The sequence below is a fragment of the Lactuca saligna genome, chromosome 5, assembly GCF_052625555.1.
Source record: "Lactuca saligna cultivar CGN05327 chromosome 5, ASM5262555v1, whole genome shotgun sequence".
NCBI classification, from domain to species: domain Eukaryota; kingdom Viridiplantae; phylum Streptophyta; class Magnoliopsida; order Asterales; family Asteraceae; genus Lactuca; species Lactuca saligna.
Genome location: NC_136421.1, coordinates 268,065,539 through 268,077,393, shown reverse-complemented (window position 1 = coordinate 268,077,393; position 11,855 = coordinate 268,065,539). Strand labels below are relative to the sequence as shown.

At 34.4% G+C, this 11,855-nt stretch overlaps 1 protein-coding gene across 3 annotated transcripts; it reads left to right on the top strand.

Moving 5' to 3' along the window:
• The first annotated feature begins 5,383 nt into the window (after window positions 1-5,383).
• LOC145047744 (cationic peroxidase 1-like) lies at window positions 5,384-11,440 on the top strand. 3 transcript variants are annotated; one of them, XM_078996076.1, is made up of 5 exons: window positions 5,384-5,470; window positions 8,930-9,078; window positions 10,042-10,233; window positions 10,331-10,496; window positions 10,928-11,440. In XM_078996076.1, the coding sequence occupies exons 2-5, from the start codon at window positions 9,031-9,033 to the stop codon at window positions 11,311-11,313; spliced, it is 792 nt and encodes a 263-aa protein (XP_078852202.1). In that variant the 5' UTR covers window positions 5,384-5,470; window positions 8,930-9,030; the 3' UTR covers window positions 11,314-11,440. The 3 variants fall into 3 exon arrangements, with proteins under 3 accessions (XP_078852202.1, XP_078852201.1, XP_078852203.1); XM_078996075.1 differs by lacking the exon at window positions 5,384-5,470 and having other exon boundaries at window positions 8,780-9,078; XM_078996077.1 differs by lacking the exons at window positions 5,384-5,470; window positions 8,930-9,078 and adding an exon at window positions 9,829-9,930.
• Window positions 11,441-11,855: the final 415 nt, after the last annotated feature.

Genomic DNA, 11,855 nt, shown 5'->3' with positions numbered 1-11,855 from the left:
TCGAATGGTCCAATGTATCATGGGTTTAGCTTTCCCCACTTTCCAAACTCAATCATCCCTTTTCACGAAGAGACTTTTAATAGTACCCGATCTCCTACTTGAAACTCTAGAGGCTTTTTCCTTTTATCAATATAGCTCTTTTAACGGTCTCACGATGCTTGGAGTCGTGCCCTGATTTGAAGTATTTTCTCCGTTGTTTCCTGAATGATCTCAGGTCATGTGAGTGTGCTTTCGGTGTTTTCCCTATTACCAACTGAGTCTCTCCCACCTCAGCCCAACAAAGAGGTGATCTGCATTTCCGACAATACAAGGCCTCAAATGGAGCGACTTTTATGCTCGTGTGGTAGTTGTTGTTGTAGGAGAAATCGATTAGTGGCAAGTGGGTATCCCATGCCTTGCCAAAATCTATCACACAAGCTCGGAGCATATCTTCCTGTTTTTGAATGGTTCACTCACTTTGACTGTCGGTCTAGGGATGGTACGCAGTACTCATATCGAGTTGGGTTCCTATTGCTTTCTGGAGTGACTGCTAAAATCGTGAGGTAAATCTACTATCTCGGTCAAAGATAATAGATATCGATACTCTGTGTAATCTCACGACTTCCTTTATGCAGATCCGTGTTAATCACTCCATCTTAGATGTCTCCTTTATTAGTAGGAAATGGGTGGATTTTGTTAACCGATCAACAATCACCCAGATATCATCCAGTCCGTTCGCTGATCTAGGCAACTTGGTTACAAAATCCATTGTTATTCGTTTCTATTTCCACTTGGGTATTACTGGTTGCTGTAATAATCCCAAGGGCTTCTGATATTCTCCCTTAACCTTTACGCAAGTCAGGCGCTTGCCCATGTTGGTAGCAATTTCCGCTTTCATGTTTGGCCACTAATAACGTTATTTGATATCTAGGTACATCTTATCCGATCCTTGATGGACGGTGTATCATTTCTTTTGAGCTTCATTCATGACTACATCTCTGAACCCTCCAAATTTTGGGAGCCAGATTCGATTCATGAAATAGTAATCTCCGTCTTCTTTGATCTCAAGATTCTTTTCCATCCTACGTAGTGCTTCACTCACAGCGTTCTCTGGTTTCAAGGCTTCCAACTGAACCTCTTTGATCTATGAATACAAGTGGGTATGGATGATCATTTTTATTGTTTTTACTTTGTGGCCTGGGTATTCCTTCCTGCTTAAGGTGTCGGCCACCACGTTAGCCTTGCGGGGATGATACTTGATCTCACATTCGTATTTGTTAAGCAGCTCGACCCATCTTCGCTGCCTCATGTTTAGTTCTTTTTGGTTCAAGATATGCTGGAGGCTTTTATGATCTGTGAAGATGGTGCATTTTGTACCATAAATGTAGTGCCTACAAATTTTTAGGCCGAAGACCACAACTTCCAGCTTGAGATCCATGGATGGTATAGTTTACTTCATGGGTATTCAAATGCCTAGACGCGTAAGCTATCACTTTTCCACGTTGCACAAGAACATAGCCTAACCCTTGATTTTAAGTGTCACAATATACTACGAAGTCTTCCGTTCCCTCAGGCAAAGATAATACCGGAGCACTATAGAGGGCTCGCTTCAGGGTTTGAAAAGCAGCTTCTTGTTTGTCAATCCAGTTGAAGGGTGTTGGAACAAATTCTATTTGGATTGATTGATTCTAAACAGAAAAGCAAGAACAATAATGTAAGGAACTCAAGAATGGCTCAAACGATGTTGAATGATTAAACTTTAACACCACAGAAGAGCTCGATTAAGAACTTTAATTGTAGAGGTGTTAAGGGTTACAATGCAACTATTAATCAAATCAACCTTCTTAATGCAAGACATGCATGCACTATAAATAGATAAACCCTAGTAAAAAACACAGATGAATAGGCCCATTCCATATATACAAAATATACCAAACATTAAGCCCAATGGCGCAAGTCTAATACTCAACAATCTCCCCCTTTGCGTCAATTGAAGTGAGAGCTCAGTTCGGTTGACCAACAGAAGATTTCCTGACAGTCTTGAACATATTCGGTATAATGGCCAACAGAGTTTGACGAAAAGTGATATACCACCGAAGCATGTCCGTGAAATTCTTCTTGTCTGACTCTCTGTTCTGCTTACATCGGTGAATAATATCAAGAATGTGCTCCAAGCAGTCGGTGGAGAACAAGTGCATATCAACAAGAGCGAACAAAAACCTTTCACCTTCGGCTCTTGTGAACATGACAGTAATATTAGAAGAGTCTATTTGACCCAGGTTTATTTTGTTAACATCTCCAGGCTTTCCAGTAGGCTTCATGGTCGGTCTCTTCCTTATAACATGAGCCACCTCTTGATCCATTTTTGCAACTTCAAGGATATAAGAGGCCAACATCCTTATAAGATGATTGAGGATCGGCTCACACTCCTTCGAATTTGTGAGCAAAATATTAAACAGTAAAATCCAATCATGAGGATTTAAGTTAGGAAGATCTGCTAAAGAAATTGTATGGACCGAGTTGTTCGAACCTCTGGTTATCCAAAACTGAATATTCAAAAACTTCCTAGCAGGTGAGGGTTTCATCACCTTGACAGTGGTTATCTTCTGAGCACTGCATGTCACATATTGAGGTTGACTGAACTTGAGATAGTAGTCGATAAGATCACGATCAACCTAAGGATGAGGAGAGGGAACTTCAACTGTTTAAACAAAACGGTGAAATACAAATGCCTTTCTGGTTATAGGCATATCAAATTGAGAGTCCCTCGAGTTGTCACAATCAAATGAGACAACAGGTTCCAGCCAGTACATGCTAGGAAACTCAATTGCTTCTTTGATCAATCCTTCTCTAGTCCAACGAGGAAACAAAGCCTTCTTGAAAACAAGAGCATCATACTCTTCCTTCTTCTTTCGTTCTCTATCTTCTGTATCTCTAGCGATACGAAGATTATCATCTACCTCTTTGTCCCTTTGCTTTCGCTTCAAGGCTTCAGCAATCATTTCATTATCTTCGTCACTTTCACCAAAAATGCCCTTCTTCTTATCTTGAACACCAAAATTCGAAGCTTCATTACCCTTCGGTTCTGTTTTGATAACAACTTTAGGTGGAACAGGAGGAGTTTGCACAACACCATCTCCCCCTTGTTGCGGAGTGACTATCGACTCTGTAACACCCTTCATCTGGCTTAGGATTTTAATTGTCGGAAGAAGTTTGGATGTCAAATGATTTCTGATTATGAGAGTAAGAACTGGATCATCATCATGAAGAACATTACTCAAAATATTAAGAACATCAGAGGCACAACTTTTTATAACTGCAAGCTCAGTTTTCAGTGAAGCAATCTCCTTATCCACCTGAGAAAGTTGAACTTTCTGGACTTCAATCTGAGTAGTTTTGCGAGCCAGATCATCCATTATTTTGTTTTCCATTGCCAAGTCAGCGTGAATAATACCATTCTTTTATTTAGGAAACCGAGAATAAGGGAGGGAGGAAAGAAAAAGAGCAGTTTTTAGGCTTAGGTTTGATATGATACCGTGAACACTATGGCCTAATTAAGATTTTTCGACCCGTGAGGGCCCACATGCGAGTTTGCAGCTCAAAAGGGGTAAGCGAAAGGGTTCTCAGCCCAAATAGAGCCCACTAGTTCTTAAAATAATCCATCATGGTCCGATAAGGCCCATTAGAAGTTTATGAACCAAAACTATTTTGATGAAGGGTTTTTGGCCCAACTATGGCCCAAATAAGGTGTTCACGGCCCAAAATACTATTGCTTAATGAATTTCAGCCCCAACTAGGGCCTAAATGTGGACTCTTTGCCCAAAAGAGTCAAACCAAAGGGTTATTAGCCCATTAAGGCCCAATAAGAAGAGTTTGGTCCATTAAGAGGTTTGTACTGAGAAGTCAATGTCAAAACCCAAAGTTGGGTGATTGAATATTTTTGAATTAGGTTTAGGGCTGTTACGAGGAAGTTTTGACTGAATTAAAGTTTTTTGGATGTATAAACTGATATATCATTGTATTTGGTTCACATGCAAACACACCGTTATATTGTTGCACAAAGACTATCTTGTTCATGAATAGGGAAAAACCTATCCCTAAAATGCTAGTTGTGACATCGACGGTTTCAACGATTTTTCTTTATGATAGTGGATGAGAAAGTAGTCGTCGATGAAGCTAGTAAGAAATTGGTCGTCGGCGGTAGTAGACAAGGAGGTCATTGTCCGCGTGTGGTGATTTAGGGTTTAAGTTGAAAATCACGAGATCAACTTGATAAGAAAGGAAAAGGTGGGGTGTGACTCAGTAGTTGGGGTAGAGTGGGAATTTTAGTATGATTTTTTTAAATTAAAATTTATAAATAAAATAGTTAATTAACTTTAAAATAAATTAATAAGGGTAATATAGTCTTTTTATGTTGGGCAGGGACCAACGACACAACAAAAGCATAACATAAGGACTTTCCGAGTTAAAAAAAAGTTAGGGCCCAAACATACAAATTACTACAAATAACAGGGAACATCAGTGCAATTTACTCTAGTTTATAAAAGCTAACAAATTCATTCCTTGTTAATTATTTTTCGAACATTTTCTTTATGGTTTCCAAAACTTGCATAAATGGTCATTTTTGCTCATACTGTAATTTGTTTTCCCGTTAAGCCCTACACATTATGACAACAGTCAATTTTGGTCAAACAAAATCAACAAGAGTCAACCAGGTCAACTCGAATAGTATTAGAATTTTAGGAGAAATGTGATATTCTAACGTTTTTAATGTACCATTGACAAGTTATAATACAAAGTACCTCTCTGGTTTCCAATTATCGAATATAAACCCTAAATAAGGTTAGTATCGTAACAATTCAGTAATTCAATTTTATATTATTTAGGTATAAATAATATTCATAACATAATGTAGTGGTGTTAATAAATCTTATACTATATGACAAATTCAAAACAAATGCTATAATCACAAATTTTTGGTGAATTCATCACCAAAATGTGACAAATTCTATACCCGACTAAACACCCAATTTTTAACGAAACGAACTCAGAAATTCAACCTAACTTTCATGTAACATATTATTATTTTTTATAATAATGATTTTTACAATAATTTGAATTTTTTTTATAATTCGAATTAAATATTTATACATTCATTTATACCATAATCCTTTATAAAATACCATTATTTTTATAAGAAATGTCAGGATCTTTATAAAATAAAAGAGGGTTGACTTTAATCTTATAAAAACACATAAGAGACAAAATTTGTGTCTACTTTTTCCCAAAAAATTTATTATCCAACATACATCTGTACACACACCCACCCTACCCCTACTCCCACCACCCTCCCCCATTAAAGTGACGTCCACCCCCTCATCATTTCATCTTCATCATTCTCTCCATCTTTTCCATTTCTTCATCTCCCTCTTCAAGATCAACTCAAGTTCTTTCAAGGTTAATTCTCCATAAGTTGGTTCTTCAATTTTTGGTAAGATTCTTCCATAAATATAGTGATTTTACACATAAAGATACTAGTTTTGTTGCATTTACACACGTTTATATATGTTATTATGCATATGGTAATTCGACATTCAAGTGTTCTTCAAGCATATTCAAGTGTTCTAAGCTTGAAAACCTTCATCTTCATATATTTATCTACTAAGAAATCCACTCAAAGTGAGTTCATACCCCCTTCATTTTTTAGTTTTTCCAAGTTTTAGGGTGGGGGAGGGGGGATACAAGTAAATAAATCATATTTGGATGATTTAAAGGCTTTGCAAACTAAAAATACAAGTTATGTCACTAAAACATATCTAAGCTTAAAATCAGTTTTTTACAGAAAAGTTGTGGTCTGTTCATGGAATGTTTTACCCTTTTTAAACTTAATATATTTCAAAATTGTACAATATGCAAATAGTTCAAGTCTATACCTTTTTAAGGACTACTCGCACGCATTCATACAATTTTTCTACAATTTATGGTGACTTTTACAAAACTGTCTATCATTTCAGAACATTTTCGGACCAGTCTGTAAAAATGAACATTTTTCACTATGATTAGGAACCAGTTAAGGCCAGGGAAAAAAATTATGGACAAATTAGACTCATTTTCTAAGCTCTGAGATTATACAGATCCAAATTTTGACTTACGATGTTTTTTCTATAATTTTTCTAAACACTTGGAGGGAAAAGTGAAAAACTAGAAAAATGGACATTTTCATACTAAGGACTCACTTATTTGTGGTTGAAGTAAAATAAATGTTATTTATGAATATCTAAATATGTTAGCCTCTCTCTCTCTCTCTCTCTCTATATATATATATATATATATATATATATATATATATATATATATATATATATATATGGGTAAAAATGAACTATTATAATAAACTATAATAGGTATAGTTTATGGGACATTAAGACTATTACAAAATTTTAAACAAGGTGGATAATTATATAATAACATATATAATTATTTTCTAATATCTTATTATCATGGTAAAGTGATAACTACACATACAAAAGTTTTCATTACAACAAAACATATATGATAAACTATAATGGGTATAGTTTATGGGTCATGAACACTATTTTACCATTTTTGGGGCGAACAAATAGTTATTTAAAGTTATGATTATTTTATACTATGTATTCACTATAGAAATGTAATATTTCCACTTACAAAAGGGTTTTCATTACAAAAAACTTAAACCTGTTAATACAAATTTGTGAGACATAGTCTTCATCGTACCTACCAGAATACCTACAAAAGTCCTGTATTATAACCAGAATATCTCGTAAAAGAGTGCGATACTTGTGTATCGATCTATACGGAAGTGATAATCCCGCACCTAAGCTGCTTGCAACAGCTAAATCGACAAGTCTCAGGTGACAAATTTCATAATATTTTGACGCCTGAAGAATGTCGTAACATGTCATCTATGTCTTTAACACGGTTATAATAACTTACATGGAGTATTAACAATATATTTGGTTTACGGGGCTATCATACATTCATATGGTTTGATATAAGAATAAAACTACATATTACTATTTTAAGTATATAAATACATATACATTTCGGTCTTAGGGTTTCTAAGACTACCATTGATTTTCAAAATCAACGATACATTTAGCACGATTATAATAACTCATATGGGGTATTAACAATACATTTGGTTTACGTGGCTAACATACATTCAAATGGTTTTATATAATAATAAACTACATAATACTATTTTCAAATACAACAATACTTATACATTTTTGGTCTTAGGGTTTTAAGACCACAACTCATTTTTAAGAAAATATTGGATTTTATAGAAACATACACTATCATTTTACAAGGAAAAGGTATAGATTTTTCGTATACAAAACTCTTATTAACTCACCAACTTAATTGTTGATATTTTTTCAAAACTACTTTTATTCTCATGGAATCGTTAACAAGGTAATTACAAGGCTGTGAGGATGGACATTACATCATCACACTATTGATTTTTGTTTTAATGTAATTGGAATTGAAAAAAATAATTTTCGGGTACAATGTAATTTTCCCAATTTTAATTATGATGGTTGTTTTGCTTTGATCACTATTATTCCTTATGTTATGATATTGTTCATGAAATCATCCACCCTTAGACGTTTCCGCAATTCTGGTTTGGTGGTGTGACACCATAAAAAAAATCAGAATTCTATATTCAAACACATTATTGCTAACATAAATCCCAATTCTAGTTTCAAACTGAGAATTACTAACCTAGGTCGTCAGAGTGGGGCGTGTAATCATTAGAATTCGTAATGTGAAAAGGAAGCTGATAGTTAGAATCGTCGGTGTTGAAGCTAATCGACGGTGGTCTTCGGGAAATAATATGAGGATCTGTGGAGAGAGGAAGAAGATTTCTCAAGAGTAGGAGGTTAGGAAGTCAACATGGGAGAATATTTGATCGATTGATTGAGAGAGACCAATGATTGATGATCGAGCATGCATTAATGAAACAAAGGGACTGTTCTAATTTTGGTCATAGTGATCAATGAGGACGACAAGTCGTCCCTATAGCTATCCCCACAACGACGTCATACCTTTATTTCTGTGAAACGATTTAAAAACTATGTTATTTTTAATTTTTGTTATTTATTGGAGTGATAAATCGTCCGCACTCGTGTTTCAAGAACTACCCAAATCCACTTTCATTCCCACTAACATGTTGAGACGACGAGAGGTTATCGCTATAGCTTCAAAAGTCAAAAATAATTAGTCAAGTATATGATGATGACATGTGGTCCCTATAGGACGACTATAGCGACCATATATGCCATTCTTATAGATTCGTCTTTATAGGTTCTTTTTCTTGTGGCCATAGGAATGAATTGATCCATGTATTACTTTCTAGAAACTTGTTTTCAAAGGTATGAACATACATAAAGTTTTTCTAGGTAAACCCTATATAAATATACATTGTTGAATTATTATTATTATTATTATTATTATTATTATTATTATTATGTACTTAAGTTAATCCAATCAACAATTTATTATAACGATTGGCCATATTGTGTAACTTTGAACCAAAAACTTTTTATCATACTACAAAATATATGAATAATAAAAAAATATTTAATTTCTATTGAAGTAACATCTGTAACTTCTAGCAACATTATTGAGCGACAAATTCAAAACATTTTCTTTTATTTTCTAGGATTACAGCTGTAAATGTTTTCTACACAGTTTGCTTCAGTTATATACTAAATCACCCTCTTCAATCGGCTCCCTATATATAGACTAACCATAAACACCGAAGAAACACAACCAATTCTCTCTTGTTCCTTAATCACCTTTCTAAACATTTTTTGCATGCTAGCGTTTGAACTAATGGCTCAATCATCTTTTTATTTCTATAGCCTACCAACATGTATATTCTCATTATTTGTTTTGGTTGGGACAGCAACAGGTCAACTTTCGGCAAACTTTTATGCAAGCTCATGCCCTAACTTTAGCTCCATTATATCAAGTGCTGTGAACTCTGCGGTTTCAAATGAAGCTCGAATGGGTGCTTCTTTACTTCGTCTTCATTTCCATGACTGCTTTGTTAATGCAAGTTTTCAATCACTAACTCCACTTTGTTTGACACATTATCCATTATATGAACTGCTTTATTTGTGCATATATATTCTATATATTAGCATCAATTATGCTTTTACAATTTACTATACATAATGAATTTACAGCCTAGAATATGGAACAATGGCATATACGTTCAAACAATGAAACTAGACCAAGCTTCGATTAAAATTTAGATTAGTGTTTAATTTGTATCAAACATAAGAATTTAAATGGTTAATCAAGCGTATATCAACCTAGTTTTTAAATGTAATTAGTTTGTTCTCGTTGTTGAAGCCAGGACCACACATGATGGGAGGAGTAGTTGTAATAAAGATGGATCTTATAATTTCCACGTAATAGGGAAGATATCACTTCATTAGCTAAAGTCGTTAGCTAGTAACCTCCTGTCCAATAAAAATTAAGCACTATTGTTTTTCATGTTATCTTTGACTTTGAATCACAGATACAACGCGGTGTTTAGTTGTTGACTTTAACAGACCAGCCAAAATATATATGACAAATGATGTCATTTGTTTGGTTATAATAATTGTCAGCAAAAGAAGACGTAGACAGTTTTTCCTAAACATCGATATCTAGAAGCAGGATCATGATTCATGTATCATGTGTCGATGCAATATATATATATATATATATATATATATATATATATATATATATATATATATATATATATATATATATATATATATATATATATATATATATATATATATATATATAAAATCGTATTATACATATTGATATACTATCATGTATATATCTGAAGATGTGTACATCATACAGATGGATAATTAATTATGCTTAATGTCATATGAATTGCATGTAAGCGAATTTGGAGGTCTACCATGAAAAGTTACACTGCATGTTTTATGATTACAGATTAAAAACTTTTGTCCCATACTAATTGTTTTCTATTTCGTTAATTATATGTAGGGGTGTGATGCATCGGTGCTACTCGATGATACTGCAAATTTTACGGGAGAAAAAACAGCCATACCTAATAACAATTCATTGAGAGGATTTGATGTAATTGACACCATCAAAAGTCAATTAGAAAGTTCATGCCCTGGTGTTATCTCTTGTGCCGATATAGTAGCAAAGGCTGCTCTTGATTCTGTTGTAGCAGTAAGAACTAGGAACAATCCTTGTTAATTCAGAATGATTATGCAAACTATATATAAACCATTGTTTAATTAATTATCTAAATTTGATTGGTTTTCAGCTTGGTGGCCCAAGTTGGAACCTGGTGTTTGGTCGGAGGGACTCAACTACGGCTAGTTTGAGTGCAGCTAATTCGAACATTCCGGCACCTACTTTGAACCTTAGTGGTCTTATCACCTCCTTTTCAAACCAAGGTTTTACTACTAATGAAATGGTTGCTCTATCAGGTATTCAATGTCTCTCTCTCTCTCTCTCTCTCTCTCTCTCTCTCTCTCTCTCTCTCTCTCTCTCTCTCTCTCTCTCTCTCTCTCTCTCTCTCTCTCTCTCTCTCTCTCTCATGAAAAATCTAACACGTGGAAAATTGTACAATCCTGTTAGTAGTGGAATAACCTTGAGCCTTAATTTGTTTCTATATGTCATAATTTAAATGCTATCATGTCTGTGCCTCTTCGGGGCATTCTTGCTAGCAGTGAGCCTTAAAATTAGGAAAGGTACTTCAAAAGACATTTTATATAGACTCCTAATGGATAAGTTATGTCAACACTTCATGGTATTAGCAAAAAATAATAATTAAGAATTGTTGTACTTTGCCATTAATTATCTTACATAATTGTTCTCATTTATTGACATATATGGTTTCGAATTTTTGGGATTATAGGATCTCATACAATTGGGCAAGCAAGATGTACTATATTTCGAGCTCGCCTTTATAACGAGAACAACATAAACTCATCATTTGCCACATCACTAAGGGCCAATTGTCCTTCAAGTGGCGGCGACAATAACTTATCTCCCTTAGATGTTGCTTCACCTACGTCATTTGACAATGCATACTTCAATAATTTGTTGAACCAAAATGGTCTATTGCATTCGGATCAACAACTTTTCAATGGTGGTTCAACTGATGCTCAAGTGAGAACTTACAATGCGAATTCTGCAACCTTTTTGACAGACTTTGCAAATGGAATGCTCAAGATGAGTAATCTTAACCCCTTGACCGGATCTAGCGGTGAGGTTCGGACCAATTGTAGAAGAACCAATTGATTACTCCCAGCATTTGTAAGATGAAATTTATTTTTCCAAAAATAATGTTAATCTTAAAATATATTTGTCTTTTGGATTTTTTTTTGTATTGTCGTATTCAATGTAGAAGCTCACAAGTTTTTCTTTGTGTTCTCTTTTGTGCCTACAAATATGTGAATTTGGAAAAATAGGGTTTACCTATTTTCTAGAAACCGTGTTTTCTCATTTTGAACACACACATTCATGACCTAGTATAATATTAAAACTGATAAATGGTTATGCAGTTGTATTCTCCTCTTTGATGCCTTTGCTTTTTAGTATGTTACACGTTTAAAACAAACTTTGGATAAATATATTGAAGTGAGGTAGTTGCCTAGTTGGATATCAAATAAAGAGTTTTAATGGGTTCTATGTCATCTTGCATAGGCAAGATAATGAAAACAAGTGAAAATATGAGTACATGGATTCCTAGTCTTGTAAAACATATTGCATCAATGCTCTTTATTGGATGTGCACGTGAGGGGGGGGGGGGGGGGGGGGGGGGGGTCACAAAAAGTGTCTTA

Coding starts and splice junctions, on each gene's coding strand:
- LOC145047744 (XM_078996075.1), top strand. CDS start 8,839: ATGCTAGCGTTTGAACTAATGGCTCAATCATCTTTTTATTTCTATAGC. Junction 10,234..10,330: donor CTCTTGATTCTGTTGTAGCA/GTAAGAACTAGG, acceptor ATTGGTTTTCAG/CTTGGTGGCCCAAGTTGGAA. Junction 10,497..10,927: donor TGAAATGGTTGCTCTATCAG/GTATTCAATGTC, acceptor TTGGGATTATAG/GATCTCATACAATTGGGCAA.